The sequence below is a fragment of the Prionailurus bengalensis genome, chromosome A2, assembly GCF_016509475.1.
Source record: "Prionailurus bengalensis isolate Pbe53 chromosome A2, Fcat_Pben_1.1_paternal_pri, whole genome shotgun sequence".
In the NCBI taxonomy this organism is placed as follows: domain Eukaryota; kingdom Metazoa; phylum Chordata; class Mammalia; order Carnivora; family Felidae; genus Prionailurus; species Prionailurus bengalensis.
In genome coordinates, this window is record NC_057348.1 from 76,861,398 (window position 1) to 76,879,335 (window position 17,938).

A 17,938-nucleotide genomic window follows, 5' to 3' on the forward strand; every position below is an offset into this window, starting at 1 on the left:
GCTCTCTCTCTCTCTTAAAAATAAACACTAGCAATTATCTTAAAGAAAAAATGAGTTTTAAAATTCCAAATACCTATAAACAGACTTTCTCTGGATACCTTCTGGGAGTAGGGGAATAACTGCCCTGGTTGAGCCAGGCCTGCAGGGTTTCCAGGAATGCGGGCCTCTCAGTGCTGAGACCAGAACAAACTGAGACAGCTCATCAACCCCCTCGAGCATCAGGACACAGGGGTACTTGTTCTGTTCTGCCACGTACTAGCAAGAGGATGTCCAAAAAACTCACTTCCCTCTCTAAGATTTTCCAAATGTCAAGTGTTTTTGCTATTTTTACTATTTGTTAATTCATGCTACTAATGCCCTTGGTTGAAATGAATTATTAAAGATACAGTTATGGAAAGAAAAGGACAGGTAAGTACAAAAAAACACTACTAAGAGACTTAAGGACTGGTTAAAACAGCTGGCCAGATACAGCAGTTTTCTATATATATAGAATAACTATCAAAGTTGATCCATTTAGTTCCTGGTCACGTAACATGTGGTATTTTTCCTAATCTAATACCAAATGTTTATGAACTCATGGTTTTCCTGCGTGATGACTATGTGTAAAGCTCCCCTGGAACTATTACTTTGCTAGTTCAATTACCGAATATGTTTTCATTTAATCATATTGCTCTAAGTAGTCCTTTTATAATCTTCAAACCTTTGAGATTTAGCCTCCTAAATATCTGACTTCGCAACCATTAGAGAGGTTAAAGGTAAATGTTAACAACAGGAAAAGAATCCAATAATACCTTTTAAATGTATCAAAAACACCTGAATCATCAAAATTAATGGCATCGGGGTGTCCGGGAGGTAGACATACATCACCAATATGGATCTCACAACATGGAATGCCATGCTGTACCACAGTCAGGCTTGGATAAAACGATGACCAACCTAAAATCAAATCAAACAGCAGTTACATAAAGGATAGGGATTGACAGAAGGGACCCTAATTATTTATTCTACAATAGGCCTTTCACTTCTGAACCTTGAAAATAGGTTACTACTTAAGTCTCAGCAGATTTTTAACATGTCCTGTATCTTTGCCACAAAATAAGTCCCAAGTATTTCCTTTAAGCAGTGCGAAGCTCTCCAAAACTTGTTGGATTCGGTGTTTTATTAATACACAGATTCTATCAATCAACACTTCCATCAATTTACAAGATAGTAATAATAGGTGACAATGACCAAGACCACAAAACAGCCTCTGAATTATTTTTAACATGGTGTTAGTGTAATAAATCTCTGAAAAGTGATTTCAGTGCAATTACCAGAATATCACATTCCCCCAAATGATACCAAGATAACAGAGAGCTGCTTATATAGTAAGCTACCTGAATGTACGAGTTCATACCCAGAGAAGTGCAGCCCCGCCTAATGACTGTTAAGACCCTAAAGCACCATTAGGTGTTATTATAAACCCTTTCTATGGTAGTTCTGTGTAGTTTGAAAGAAGTTTGCCCTTCAAGTTTTTTTCTTAATCATCAAAGAATTATACCACATCTTTCCAGATTTAAGAAGTTTTCTTTAAAAAGTTACTATAAATTCAAATTGACACCCTACCTTTATTTTTAACATAGAAAGGGTGGTCCAGCTTACACTCTACAGTAAGTAAGCCATCTTCTACTGTACCAGGATCAAAAGTCAACTTCAGTACAGACTCGCCAAATGATACACTTTCTTCATGTGATAACAACTTTAGACCATCAGAACCATAGCCCTGAAAATACATGCACAGAATGAACAAACAATATTTAATTCAACACATAATGAAGTTCCTATTATGTGTAAGAGTCTGTAGAAAAAGTAAAATAAACAAGACAGGATCCCTGTCTTTAGGGTCCTTGCTTTCCACCCAGTAGTGAAGAAAGGCACGTATATAAATCACTGCAATGCCAAACAGACTGGCACAAGCACTTTCACTGAAATGTAACAATGCTAATGCACTTGATACAGGGAGGTGTTAACTCAGAGAGAGGAGGCAGGGTTCAGTTCCCACTGGAACGGGGATTTAAAAGAATGAAACCCAGAAGGTAGAAGAACATGCCTCATGCCAGGAACAGGCGAAACCAGCCTTCTCTGGAGAGTGCTGATTATTTGCTAAAAATACCAGGGGGTTCAGGGGTGCGGCAAAGAAGACTGAAAAGGAGGGCCAGTTAGTAAGCAAAGGAGTCTAAAGGACAGGTGAAGTGCTTAAACTTTCCTTTGAGAGGGCACTGGAAGTCAATGCAAGTATTTTCACTAACCACTGTCAACTTTAAGATGATTAAAGTCTGCAGAATAAAAGGTGCCTCTAGTATTCAATGTATTTGAAGATATGATGAGAGAAACCCATCACAGTCTTAAACGGACAAGTGCCATGGTGGTAGAAAAGGGCTAAATTTTAATCCAACTGATTTATTGAGCAGTTGGCACACACCAGGTGCTAGGTTCTGAAAACACATTAACAACCATGATCCCTACCCTTAAAGTCACAGAAAAAACAAGGAGACCGACACGCCACCAGCTAGCTATTGTGTCCGATCCTTATGACACTAGTGCATGAAAGAGGTAGTGAGAGAGAAGGACTGCACAACACCTCTAAGGAAAGAGAAGTGATCCACTGAGTATGAAGGCGGGGAGGGGAACACTCAACTTCTTGGTTTTCAATCTGTCAATCAAGAAGGCTAACAATACCTTTAAAAGAAGGGAGAAGAAGTAGGCCAGGAAGGGGAAGAAAAGGTGAGTCCAGGCTTGGTTATACTAATAAGCTGAGTAGGAAGAACTGACTGTGACTCATGCAGGTGTCCAACATGCAGGTGGAGGCCACAGCCATGTTATCTGTAACTACATTACGGGATCTTCTCATTCCTAGAGCTACAAGGTGTCAAAACTGATCCAATCTATTTTCAGATCAGGGAGCCCACACACAGTGGGGTCAACAATCTGCCCAACATCAGTCACACAGACAATTGCTAGAAGAACCAGAAAGACAATCCAGGTTTCCTGACTCCAAGACCAGAGACTCAACAGTTAGTAACAACAGCAGGATCAAAACAGGAATTTTAAACAAGCACACTTCACATGCCCAATTCCTCTGCCTACAGTGGAGATGGAGAAATTAAAAGATTGCAAAGATTAAGATTTTAAAGGCACTAACGGACATTTATCCTAACTACTGCTTCTGCTTATCAACTTAAAAATGCCAATGTTTTATGGGATCATTTAAAAAGTAACTTCATATAATCAACTCTCAATTATCCATTTGGGAATTAACCACTTTGTACATTACATAAGATAAAAGCCTTGGTTCATTTGTTCATTGTATTTTTTTTTAATGTTTATTTTTGAGAGAGAGAGAGAGACAGAGTACAGTGTGACAGGGGAGAGGGGCAGAAAGAGAGGGAGTCACAGAATCTAAAGCAGGCTCCAGGCTCTGAGCAAGCTATCAGCACAGAGCCTGACACAGGACTCGAACCCACAAACTGTGAGATCATGACCTGAGCTGAAATTGGACACTTAACTGAGCCACCCAGGCACCCCTGTTCATTTCTTTCTCCCAACGTAAAATGTATAAAAAGAACTAAGGAATACATCATTTTCCCATCTCAGAAAGCATAATTACAAAGGTGAACCTAAAGACACTGCTGCCCTCCATCCAGCTAAGCAATAACACAGTCACAAAACTTCCACCTAAAACGTAAGGTGTCACTTAAATACGAAAATAAATGGAGGATACTCCTAAAGATTAATAATAAGCCTATGTTTTCTCACGAAAGACTTGGGAAAAGTTTTACAAATTTTAAATCAACCTTGTGAGTGCCCACTTGGAGATCTTCCTCATTAACGCAGCCTTCAGTTCTAGCAAAATCTTCAACATCCTGCCATTCCTTTTTGCTTCCCTTATGAAAGCACAGTCGTGTGCCTAAAGTTTGAGTAGAAAAGCAAATATTAGCTATCTGACTAGCATGCTACATAAGTAAGCTGCAAAAATTCAAGTTGTTTTTTTACCTTTCAAAAAACAGTGCCAAGCAGTTGAAGGCCAGGAATTGCACCATCCCAAATCATCATCATCTGAGAGGGAGGACATGCAGAAAATGCCAGATTCTGACTCACTATTTGCCTATGGAGAAAAATATCAGAAACTTTTTTATTTTGTAACATATTTTGTTAATATCTGTCTTTATCCCAAGGCTTCAGGCTCTCTCTCCTCATTAGTGGATAACTTAAAACACCTGTAAACTTAGGAAAAAATATGCCTCTGAAAACTGAAGTTTCTGGAAGTTTTAGTTAAATGCATGTTCCCACTGGTAACAAACTTTGCTAACAGTGAACAGAGCTGTATGTAAAATCTAATCCAGATCACCAGCAGAGCAATGAGACAATTTCCCATCTGCACGTGCTTCAAAAGGACTTCACAGAAAAGGAAAGTTAACATATTTCAGTGCTGTGCAAACTTCATAACAGTTTCATCTCATGAATTAACTCACCCTTTCATGTCTGACTGGGGTTTCCTCCTTCCAGTGATGATGAGGGAAGGCTGGCTCACTCTTAGAAGAGGACACCGGTGGAGGGCGCGCATAGGAATGTAAACTTTTGCTAGTAGCTATGATGTGTACAGGAGATGATCTAAAATAAGGAAGCAGTTTTAACCATAAAGCATAGGTCCTTAAAGCAGATCTTTCCTTTTGATGAAAAGAACTTCATATTCATAATACCAATGTTATCACATAGAAGACACCTACGGAAAACACTAAAGACATCAAGATTTCATTTGTAGTCTGCAGTTCCTTAGCTTCTTACCCAAGCCCTCTTCACACATTTCAAATACTGTTCTTTTTTTCATATTTATCCATGTATTTTAAATTCCAAGTTACTTTCACTTATTCACCCATTTTTGTATCAGCAAGTACATATAAATGTAACGAATAATGTGCAGGCTCCCTGTCCACTTCTCTCTTCTACTTTGCTGCAGTCAGTATGAACACGGCATCTAAACCTAACGTGACCAACACCGAAGCCTCCGTCTACCAACCACCTGTCACTGTGCAGATACAATGAACTACCTGAAGCTACAATGCTTAAACTTATTCTAGCAGGAAGCAGCCTAAATGGAACTTCCTGTAACTGGACACTACTTCCTATTTCCTGATACAGGCTTGTCAAAAACCATCTACTCGTAAGGTTAGTTATCTTCCCACAGGATCACCTTTGATTAAGAGTCAACTGTTCCCAGGAGGGGTAACACTAAAAGCAGCACTCCCAGTCAGGGCACCCAGCATGTGCGCTGCGCTCTGGAAAGCAGCAGAGAGGAAGACTGCAGGTCTAGGAGACCAACCAGCCCAATGGTCCCCAATCAGGACAGTTCTCAGAGATGCAAAATAGGAATCTGGTGCTTAACAGAAAAAAGTATACGCATGTCTGGGCTTACCCTCTTTTAAAAAGGGGGAGAAATATCTTCCTTTCCGATTCTTCCCTTACTCCCTGAGAAACTGTGTTAGCTCCTCAATTTTTATTTTACCCTTATTAACACTTTTTCATTAGATCTGTGCAGAAGTTACTCTGGAATAAGAGTCCGTAAAACTATACTTTGCCTTCATGTTCCTATCACTTCTTAAAAACCCCTCAAATTTCTAAGTGTTTTAGCACATTCTCCAGTCAATTTTGGATTTCAAACGACAAATACTTAATGATTCATCTTTGCTCCAGTTCTTCCTTTTATTAAAACATTTATATCTTCATGGAGTATTAAAGAATGGCCAAACTGCTAAAAATTCCTTAAGTATATCCTGCCTTCATGACTAATAAAAGAAAATGGGTTTATCAGTTCTTCTGTTGAACCATTTAAAGAGAAGTAACAATGCAATGTTCTGAAATGTATATGGCCTAAATGTTCTGTAAAAATTAACATGCCACACGTGTCTAAAATACCAACAGCATCTCTCCATCCCTCAATCTATGCAGGAGTAATGTAAACTTTACCTGTCCTCAACCCCTTGGTACTGTACAGTGACAACTTCAGACATCCAAAGCTCAACAACTAACATGGTTTAACACGCTACAAGAAGGAGCATGAACAGCCACTGACAGTGTTAGAAGGCAGGAGAGACAGCAGTGAGAGCCTCTTGGTCTTGTTCCCTAGGAGGCAGGGAAGCATAGAAAATGCTGCAGAGAGGAGTGCCTGGGTGGCTCAGTTAAACGTCCGACTTCAGCTCAGGTCATGATCTCACAGTTCGTGGATTTGAGCCCTGCATCAGGCTCTGTGCTGACAGCTCGGAGCCTGGAGCCTGCTTCGGATTCTGTGTCTCCCTCTCTCTCTGCCCCTCCCCTGCTCTACCCTGTTTGTCTCTGTCTCTCTCTCTTTCTCTCTCTCAAAAATAAATAAACATTGAAAAAGAAAGAAAGAAAGAAAGAAAGAAAGGGAAAGAAAGAAAGTGCTACAGAGAATAAATTTATATCTTAAGGAAAATATTCCTTCTTTACTTATGTTTTTATCGATTACCTACCTTAAGGGTTTGCTCAACTTTCCATGAACTATATTAATTCTAAGTTTGCTATTAAAAAAAGAAGTGTTATCTCTAAACTAGAAAAAGCCCAATGGGAAGATCAGGGTCTGTTTTTATAACTGCCAACAAATTTTTAGCTTTTTGACTATTTTTTTTCTTTCTAGGAAATTTTCATGGAATTAAACTGAAAAATTTAGTTAACTACATTGAATTTGCCCTAATCAAGACCAATATCCTGCCAAACAGGGGGGAAAAGAAAACACAGCAAAATTTAATGGGTTACAAGAAAGCCAGAATTTCACACATGAAAAGTTTATGTCTTAGCAAAGAATTACAGTAAGTTAGAAGCATTACCAAAATTCAGTTATTCCTACATCATCTTGTATAGACTATGGTCTGTCTACCCATGTGAGTACAAATCTGGGCACTTCTCTCCCCTACAAACTATTGTGTTTATCTAGGTCGTTTTACATAGATAACTTTATAACTTTAGCGATAATTAGTGAAATATTATCCACTTAGGTCTCTCTAGGAATTTTAGTTCAAAGCTTCCATAATTTCATAGCACAGCAACTCATTTCTGGAAACTCTAGTCCTCTGGTCTGGGTATACGAAACAGTGGTTTTTACCAATGGGAGTCCACTTTTATTAAATTCAAGATTTTAATATTAGCAATTTTAGTTTCCACAAACTGGGAAATAACGTAAGCTCACATATACTGTGGAAGAAAATAAACCTAGATCAAATGGAACCAAATTCAAGGTTGATAAAATTTTTAAATAGAATGTTTATTATAGGGGCGCCTGGGTGGGTCAACTCAGTTAAGTGTCCAACTTTGGCTCAGGTCATGATCTTACTGTTCCTGAGTTCGAGCCCCACATCAGGCTCTATGCTGACAGCTCAGAGCCTGGAGCCTGCTTACGGATTCCCCCACTCCCCGTCTCTCTCTCTGCTCCTTCCCTGCTTGTGCTCTGTCTCTCTCTCTTAAAAATAAACAAACATAAAAAAAAAATTGTTTTTAATGTTTATTATAGTTATGGTCCTTTAGACAAGTATAATTTTCATTTCTCTAAGCATAAATATATAATAAAAGTATTTCTTGGTGTAGTTTACTTTTTGAGGACTTTAAAACATTTACTAAAACTTTTTAACTCGTATCACTTTTTTTTTAATGTTTATTTATTTTTGAGAGACAGAGAACGAGAGACAGAAAGAAAGGGAGAGAGAGGATACAAAGCAGGCTGCACACTGTCAGTGCAGAGTCCAACAAGGGGCGTGAACTCATGAGCCTGATCATGACCTGAACAGAAGTCAGGTGCTGAACTGACTGAGCCACCCAGGTGCTTCTCATAGTACTTTTATCTACTTCTCAAAATATGAAACCATGATATTAGGTGAAATATCTCTGCAATCATTATAAAACAATGAGCTCAATTCTAAGGACTTTACTTAAATTCTACTTTCAGTAAACCATTCATCAGATAGTTAATAACATTATTACTTTTAAAACTAGAAAAAAAATAAGTAACTCTTTGCAATGATACAAGTTTTCGATAAAAATATAGCCAGCACTCCCACCTGTTGTAGAATGAGCACTGCATAAGTGGACTTTGCGGACTGGTGGCGATATTTGCTAATTCTGTTAGCCAATCCACCTCATTTTCACCGTAAGTATTTTCTGATATGTCTGAGGTATTCTGGTTCCAAGATGGTCTTGGATACTCTTGATGTGAAACATCTGAACTTAGCTGGTATATGGCAGATTGGGTAGGATCACTTTGAACTGCCTGAAGTTCAGGAAGGTCATCTGCAAATAAACACAAAGTTATAAAAAAGACATTACTAACACAGGGAACAATATTGTAATTACAGCTAGAAGTCCTTAAATGTGGCTAATAAATTTCGTGAGAAGTATAAATTTGACATGTTTTCTTGAATGAAACAAGTTTCATTAAAAAATGTCATTGAAAAATGACACCTTATACATTCAAGGGTCAACACAGCCTGATGGAAAAATAGACTTAATGAATATAAATGTATTAATGACTTGTAATTACCACAACTGTTCACAGACCGTAAAAACAAGGTATGTGTTTTGATTTTTTTTTTACAACTTACCTGGAATTAATCCATATACCCCCAAGACATTTTTATGTTAACATGTTTAAGGAGGAAAAAGGCATTTTATGTGTACATATATATACTTATTCATATACTTCATTACCCAGTTATAGAAAATTACTGCAATATTGAGAACAATTTTCAGAGATGAGATTAACATCATATTATAAGGTTTAGGTACTACTCATTCAACTTTATGCTAAATTATTTGTTTTGACTGAGGAGTTCTAAACTCAATAATATCTGTTATTTTTTCCTAAAAGTGTGTTCCCAAGGCCCATGTACACGCCCATGTACATGCCACAGCTGTGAACACCAAGACTGAATTCTAAAAAAAACTGTATTAAAAAAAAAGAAAAAGGAGGGGAGAAAAAGCATCTTGCAGGCCTCAAAAAATTCTTTATGAAACACACACCTACAACAAACTACAGGTCCCAGGGTCCCTTCAATATATCAGTCAGGAAACTCTTCTAGTCTTGGGAGTCCTTCTAAACTGTTACGAAGAACATATGTGCATACAATTCCTATTCAGGCAGACGACTCAGAACAGCCTACTAAAGCTGAGATGTCTTACTTAGAAGTACTGATTCAGGATATCCACTCAGAAAACCGACTCGAAGTCCTCCCCCTTTCACTGAGCAGCCGGAAAAGATCGCAGCAACTTAAGAAACCCCCCTGTAACTCTCAGTGATGTAGCGATGTCCCTTCCCTTGCAGCCGACAACGTTCTTGACCATCACTTCTTTATTTGTGGTGTGTCACGAGCTCATCTGTCTTTCCAGTTCAGGAAATTAACTACTTTCAAACTGAAGTAACGAGGAGTGGTAAGAGTTTTTGACAACCCTGGGCCCTGACTTCTGACTTCCTCCCGACACTAAACTGTAACAGTGAAGCATCAACCGCTGAATAAACGGGTGTTCCTCGCTCACCAGCACCGGCAACCCCTTGGCGTTCAAGCAGTTTATGTCCCAAGACCTTGAGGATCTCCCAATTCCCAAAGAGCATCTCCTCTGGCTCAGCACGTGACACAGTTACAGTTTCTCAAGGGTTTTGTGAACACAGAAGAAAACCGCGTATTGAACGCAGCCGAAGCCACGCAGAACGACGACAGGGCAGCAGGCCCAGGTCACTCACTAGCTGTTTACTCGTCAACACCAGCCTCACAGCACCACCATCCCAAATCCTACCTCACCAAACCCGTGCACTTCTGCAGGCCGCACCTCGAGGGTGTAGCTTGGCAGCAGTGATAAACTCGAGGGTCAGACCTTCGAGTTCCAAGGGTCTGCCGTGATGTCCCCACCAGAGCAACAAACCAACCAGCTCACAGGGACGTTTCAAAAGGAACATGAGCCACACGCAGGATTACCCGGAGGTGTTTAACACCCACCTTTTACCCACCGCAGCAGATATGCCCAACTTTTACCCACCAAAGCAGTTTCGTTTGGTAATCTGTAAGTGAGGCTCTATGATAACCATAAACAGCCCAAAGTTACGTTGGTCTTAAATAATATCTTACGAGCAATAACAAGAGTACACTGAAAACTCCTAAGGTACAAAAACTTCAGGGACTTGTAAGCAGTTGAAGGCAGGTGGAGAAGCTGGCTAACCATAAAAGTATGAATCTCAGATTCCTACAATGCTTTGAATTTTGTTTACCAAGCTCCATGTGCTCATCACAGGAGTTGTATCCAGGCGAGGATGGCAAGTTCTCAGTACACTGAAGCAACTCCAGTGAGTCATTCATTCCTGAAGGTCTCTTGTCCATCACCAGCAGGAGTTTCTGTACTGCATTAGGCATCTGATTTGTCTTCACTTCCCACACCATGTTATGGTGCTCCGACTTCAAATAAAAATAACATAGAAAAAAATGTCACGTCGTGTGATCTGGAGATTGCGGAAGGATAAAATCCATCAGAGACGCCTAATGTTGCATCTTTCACTTAATCATACATTGCATTCTGTATCCCCCTCAAGTCCCTCACACCAGGCAGACTCCCGGATTTCTTGGGCTACGACCATGTAGTCAGCACTAAATTACACCCAGATCCCAAAGGATCTGAATTTATAAAAGTCTTTTCTTTAAAAAAGAATACTAGCACCATTATACATACTTTTACTTGTTTAATCTGGTAACTCTGAGACCCAAAGAGAGACCAACAAAACCACTTTTTCAACTTGTATCTTCAAATTTAAAAGAAAATTAACACACTTTCCTCAATTAAATTAAAAAAGACTGAAGAAATATTCTATTTCCTTTTCATTTTCTGAAAATTCTATTTCAATTTTTCTATTTGCCAACTGTGTGGTTTCCTCATCTCTGAAAATAAACAGGTTTAATACACTTAAAACGGCATTCTCTAAAGGACCTTTAAGAAACAATTTCTTAAAATGCCTGTATGTTATACTTCTCAAAAAAATGAAAATGCTATGTTTTGTTTTCTTTTGTTTGTTTGAGAGAGCCAGAGAGCATGCAAGCGGGGGAGGGGCAGAAGGGAGGGAGAAGAAGAATCCCAAGCAGCCTCCACACAGTCAGTGCACAGAACCCAATGTGGGGCTCGAACTCATGAAACTGTGAGATCATGGATGGCCTAAACCAGAACCAAGAGTCAGACGCTTAACCAACTGAGCCACCCAGGCACCCCAAAATACTATGTTTTCTTTATGAAAATGTGGTACCTAGTCATAATAAAGATACCTATCCTTCCAAATCACTTATTTCTAGAAAGATGAATAATAATCATGGTAAGTTTAAGCAAATAGTAAATCTACATCTTAAGCCCACAAAGTGATCACAAGGAAGAAAACAACACAGGCTAATATACCTAAATAATTTCCACCAACTAAATTTTGTTATGAAAGTAAAATGTGTTATAACTTTGACACTCTGCATTTGGACAGTGATCAAATTCATTATTTAACAGGGGTGACAGCAGCAGGAAGATTTCCCGATTTTTCAAAGATTTACTCCAAATCTCATTAAAAAAAAAAAAAAAAGCTCTACTGTGCTAAGACGAAATACACACACACGAAAATCTAACAGGATGTAAGTTTTTCCTCACAATAAGACAATAAAATATACTGCAATTTAAAGTCACTAAAAATCTGGTACGCCAGCCTAGGCTGATCAAAAATGCTGTGAAAACATGTTAACTGCTTAGTATTTATACCAGAGCTTTCTAAACCATAACATACTCACCAAGAAACACTAGTAACACTGGCAAATTTTTTTCTACAAAGGCTTTTTCATAATCTTTTTACTACAAAGTAAATTTTCCTAACTATAAAATACACTAACGGGGGGGTGGGGGTGGGGTGGGGAGAGGGAGAAATGAAACAAGGCATTAAAAAAAAAAAAAGGAACAGTGACTTCTAATCCACCAACCAGATTTAGATACTGCTAATATTTTTCATGCATATACCTATCATCATAGATTTTATTTTCCTTCATACTCTGTATTATTTATAATTGACGCCTTTTCCTTTAGCATAAGTTTATAAGCATTTTCTTGTGTCACTAATTTTTCTTACACATCTATTTTAAATAGTTATACAATATACATCACAAAGATACACCAAAATTTCCTTATCCCTCCTACTGCTGAACATGCTGTTCCCAGTTTCTTCATTCTTAAGTAACAGTTTACATTCTTTTTTTAAAAAAAATATCTGCTTGTATCAGATTACTTTAGATTTCCAGAGACACATTAGTAGGTGAATGGCAATTAAACATCTTAAGGTTCCTGACACGCAGCCAAACTGCCTGTTGCTGTACTTTATTTCTAACATTCTACTTCAGGTGCTTTCCGCCTGAAGTCCTCAAAGATGACCCAGATCCTGGGCACTGCTCTAGAGCCTTACTCAACACTAAGATGTTCTACAGAGTAGTGAAAAGGGCACTGGGTTAGATGTAAAGAATCATGGGTTTAGATTCCAGCTTGAACCCTTACTAAATACATGACCCGAGTGCCTGAGCTTCTCACTAGTTTGGTATCTTCATCTGTAAAACAGAACTAATGCTAGCTGCTCAACCTTCCTGCTAGAGCAATTGTGAGGATGAGCTAAAACAAAGTGAGTAGAAGAAATGTAAAATGACTTCTTCACAAAATGTTTTATCCCTAGACCGACACAGGCAACACTATACATACTCCGGGCACTTATGTCTTAAACAGAACAGTTACTGGGATGCCTGGGTGGCTCAGTCAGTTAAACATCTGACTTCGGCTCAGGTCATGAACTCACGGTTTATGGGTTCAAGCCTCGCATCAGGCTCTATGCAGACAGCTCAGAGCCTGGAGCCTGCTTAGGATTCCCGGTCTCCCTCTTTCTCTGCCCCTCCCCCACTCACACTGTCTCTCTCTCTCAAAAATAAACATTAAAAAGTTTAAAAAAAAAGAAAGAAAAAAAAAGAACAGTTACTGAAAACGGTATAACGACATGAGACTAGACAGCTAGTTATTCAGCTTCAGCAAGTCTGGAGCCTGCTTCCAATTCTATGTCTCCCTCTCTCTCTGCCCCTCCCCTGCTCGCACTCTGTGTCTCTTCCTCTCAAAAATGAATAAACATCAAAATTTTTTTTTTTAATTAAAAAAACATAAGATGCCCAAAACATTTGCAAGAAATGAACACATTTTCAGCTCAGTATAATCTATTATGTACTAATTAATCAGTCTTATTATATAGTTAACAGCAAAACTGCTGAGGTACAACAAAAAATCTCCTACAAAATTAGTGGCTACACAAGAGATGCAGTTAGTAACACCATTTGATTTCTCAGGCATAACTGGCCAAATCATTATTCTGAACCTCCACTTCTCACTGAAAAAATCAAGCACACTTTAAGCTTGATCAGTGATTCTCAATCACGTGATTATGTGTCCTTCAAACAAAATGATGACCAGGATCCACCTCCAGAGAATATGATTTATTTGGTCTGGGGTAACCCTGTGCGCTGCTTTTTGTTTTCTTTCCAAACAACATCGGGTGCACTGTGAAAACCAGTGGACTAAAAATGATTACCAAATTCCTTTTTATTTAAATATACATATTTATTCATTTAATACACACTATGTACAAGGCACTATACGAGTTGCAATGTTGGACCTCAATGATGAATAATTTATCTTGAATCTCAATAATCTGTGCTTTAGTGGAAAAAAATAAGCAAATGACCACAGTTCTACAGAGCAGGGCTTGGCTATGAATGGGTAAAATGGAAAGAAGGAAAATCTTCCAATGAGAGAAACTCACATGAGCAAACTTGCAGAAGGTGCAAGTAATGGATGAAATCAAAACAACACAGAATCCAGGATCACCAGAAGGTAGGACGGCCTTGTGTGTCTTGTGGTCATGGGTACTAAGGCTGCAAAGGTAGACTGAGTCAGAATCTTCAATCCTAGTTTAGGAAAATTAGTTTCTTTGGTTTTTGTACATCAGAGTAATAAGGGCTCTGAAATTAGGCTACCCGAGTTTATGTATCAAATTTACTATTTATTGGCTATGTGTCCTGGGCAATCTATTTAAAATCTTTATGCCCTATTTGTAAAATGGAAATAAGAACACCTACATAGGTTACTGTAAAAACTCAGTGAGCTAACAAATGTAAAAAGCTTACAGAAGTTCCTAACACAGAGCAAACTCTCAATGCACAGTGGCTAGTAATTATTATAAGCGATTATCAGACACTGGAGAACCACTAAAGATTTTTGAACAGAGATCTGACATGATCAGAACTATAAACTGAGTCTGTGAAAAAAAATCATTCTGGGGGTGCCTGGGTGGCTCAGTCGGTTAAGTGTCTGACTCCTGGTTTCAGTTCAGGTCACAATCTCATGGTTCCGTGGGTTCCAGCCCTATGTCGGGCTCTGCGCTGGCAGCACAGAGCCTGTGTGGGATTCTCTGTCTCCCTCTCTCTCTACCCCTCTCCCATTCGCTGTCTCTCTCTCCCTCTCACAGAAATAAAAAATTTTTTAAGTAATAAAAAAAAAATGATACTTAAGCATGATACGAGTATGCAGAAACATCCATAACAAATACTGAAAGGAAAATGTATTAAAAGCAGTGTATTCACATTTTTAATTTGTCTGTCAGCCACCTGCTCCCAGCTTCCTTTGCAAGAGTTCTCAGAAAACTGGTAGTATCCGTGCAGATTCCTTACTGAGTAATGCCCAAGACATGAGAGGAACTAGTCATTCTGAGTTCTTTGGACAGCGAATATTAAGTTTGGATGGCAGATCTGAAGTCTTCTCATAGAAACTTTTCCAACTTCCTAAGTGTACACGGCACAACTAAACCTGTCTTATGATGACTCAAACTCCTTATGAACAGCTGCTGTACTATGCTTCACATGAGGATGTGATCTGCAGGCCAGCCCCAGCTGCAGTCTTCGACTTGAACATTTTCTCCTTTTACCTTGATCAGGAAGTTCAGAGGTCACACTATACACGTGTATCTCCTCAGAGCCATCTCCAGTGTGTGCAGCAGAGCTGCTCTGGGCCCCAGGGAGCATCCGTCTTGTGCTCCCCTTCCCTTTGCACAGCTTTCTGGCTTTCTCCTCCTTCCAGGATAGATTTTCTCCTCCCCATCAGCGGGCCCTGCACTGTCCCCACTCACCGTGTGCAGCACACTAACACCTTCTGCAACCTCTACCATTTCTCCAGCCGCTAGTCCTAGCTCTCTAACAACATCCCCTCACAATATTCCTTACAGGAAGCTGGGAAAGGATATTTCAATTTCAAAACAGAGCTACTCATCAATAACAAAAGGGACCAATTAATTACTGAATTTGCATTCCCTGTGTTTGCACCTTTCATGACTCAAGGCTATCAAAAGTTCAGTCAACTGACTTCGGTCAGGTCATGTCACGGTTCCTGAGTTCCAGTCCCACATCAGTCTGTCTGCTGTCAGCTCAGAGCCTGTTTCCGATCCTCTTTCTCTCTGCCCCTCCCCACTCCCCCCTCTCTAAAATAAACATTAAAAAAGAGAAAGTTTGGTCTTGAGATAATGGAAGTGGTGCTTCTGCAAGTCTACTGCATGGTAAATGGGAGTCTAGAGCTAAGTCAACAAACTGCTGGTTCCCTCTTGCTTGCCATGTACTGTGAGGCTGGCCGCTTAAATGTGGCCTCCCAGCCCCTACACTGATCTCATTGGGCTACTGGGAGAATTAAACAATGTACATGAAAACAGGTGCCTGGGTGGCTAAGTCAGTTAAGCGTCAGACTCCGGGTGTCAGCTCAGGTCATAACCTCATGGTTCATGGGATTGAGCCCCACATCAGGCTCTGTGCCAACAGTAGGGTGCCTGCTTGGGATTCTCTCTCTGCTCCCTCTCGTGGTTGAACACACATGCGCTCTCTCAAAAAATAAACTTTAAGAATAAAATACATGAAAACAAAATTCAAATCCCTATACCAATGTAAATTTTTGTCTCAGACTTTTCTCCGTCAAACTATTTGGGGGAAGCAAGGCCCCTGATACAGTAAAAGAATACCAGAAGACTCCATACTCAAAAATTCTCCCCCACATAAATTACACCAATTAGACATTCATTTTGATAAACAAGCTCCTCTTTCAAATATCTCCTGGTAGAGCTAACCCTATTGTTCATTCATGCTTTTGCATACTGCTCTGGTATTATAGGATTTGACATAGCTTGCCTTGTATTTTGACTTAACTCGGCAACTAGACCAGAGATTCTCAAAAGGGAAGAGTAAAATTCTCCAGCAGCTGTGCTTTGAAATGTCATGTCCAATGTTACAAATTTTTATCGGGTGGGGATGGGAAGGGTCTCATTGCCTTTGTTTTGTAACCTTTGGTAAATAAATATCCACAAAATCTTAGAAACAGGACAGGTGGAAAGGACCAGAAATAGCTAAATCTCGGTGAATGGACAAGAAGGAAATTAGGTTTTACAAATGCCAATCTACTATGTACAGAGCATTTGATATACTTCCTCTGACTTCATAAAAACCTCAAAACAGCTCTGTGAACAAAGTTATTCTTATGGATGAGGAAAACAGCACTCTGATGACTGAATATGACTACCTTCTTTTTGAAAAGAACTGAGAAAAGAGAGAAAAGGCACTGACCCAACAGAGATCAGACTCCTACTTTCAACTGCCTATTCTTCCCTGAATCTTTATCCTTTCCACCCGCAAGCAAGGATATCGCAGAATGCGTTTCTGTATGTCCTTCCCTAATCGGAAAGGACTTCCATACCCAGCTCAAATTCTAAGGTGGGCGGGGATGAAGAGAAGGTAATTGCAATTAACTTATATCTCTAAAGTGAAGAACTGAGGTATTTAAAATGGATTACAGTAGTTTCCCCCTATTCGAGGTTTCACTCTTGTGATTTCAGTTACCCAAGGTCAACCGGGTCTGGAAACAAATAATCTTCCTTCTGACCTACAGTCAGAAGGTCAATAGCAGCCAAACTAAGTCACAATGCCTAGGTCATGCACCTCACATCATCTCACCACACAGGTATTTTATCAGCTCACATCATCACAAGAAGAGTGAGTACAGGACAATAAGGTATTTGAGAAAGACCACATTCACACAACTTTTATTACAGTGTATTCTTATATTTGTTCTCTTATTAGCTAGTATTAATACCTAATTTATAAGCCCTCATAAGAAAAAACAGCATGTATAGGGTTCAGTGCTATCCGTAGTTTCAGGCATCCACAGTGGGTCTCGGAACACACCCTCCCACAAGTACCAAGGGATAAGCTACTGTAGCTTAGTCTAGGACACCGAACAGACTACCCCAACATCCTTGTTAGCAAGCTAAAACAAAAGACAATAGCAAAAAAACAAAACAAAACAAAAAAAAAAAAAAAAAAAAAAAAAAACGGGAGGGGGAATGAAAGTACTAGGAATACATTACAACTGTAGATCATTATCAATAGTTAAACAACAGAAAAGTATTTACAAATGTTAAAATTATTCTAATTCTTAAAAGGCAATTTTAATTCAAAACCACTGTTGGGAGTCATCCGTTACTGCTCGTTAGTGGGAAATAAATCTACGGCACTTCGTCGGGAATTGTCGGGAATTGACTCCCAACACTTCCTAGCAGACCCAACTCCCTACCACCCTCCTCCCGTCTTAGCCTAAGTGGCAGCCTGAGCTAAAGACTGGAGCACTGCCTTGTCGTCAGTGCTGCTTTTAAAAACGATTCTAGGTGAAAACTCCTGAAGAACGAACTCTTAGGGAGTGTAGAACGCACAGATTGAGTGAAATCCCCTAGACAGAGTGCAGGGCTTAAGGAAGCTACAAAAACCGGGCCCCCCAC

At 39.4% G+C, this 17,938-nt stretch overlaps 1 protein-coding gene across 1 annotated transcript in view; it reads right to left on the bottom strand.

The window, feature by feature from the left end:
• Window positions 1–17,938, bottom strand: part of HBP1 (HMG-box transcription factor 1) — a 29,934-nt gene that overhangs the window by 10,956 nt on the left and 1,040 nt on the right. Inside the window, exons 2-8 of the mRNA XM_043588599.1 lie at window positions 10,304–10,487; window positions 8,106–8,334; window positions 4,512–4,650; window positions 4,033–4,144; window positions 3,834–3,946; window positions 1,606–1,762; window positions 792–936 (exon numbers count right to left, since the gene is read on the bottom strand). Coding sequence (XP_043444534.1) covers window positions 792–936; window positions 1,606–1,762; window positions 3,834–3,946; window positions 4,033–4,144; window positions 4,512–4,650; window positions 8,106–8,334; window positions 10,304–10,487 — 1,079 coding nt within the window. The remainder of the gene's footprint in view (window positions 1–791; window positions 937–1,605; window positions 1,763–3,833; window positions 3,947–4,032; window positions 4,145–4,511; window positions 4,651–8,105; window positions 8,335–10,303; window positions 10,488–17,938) is intronic.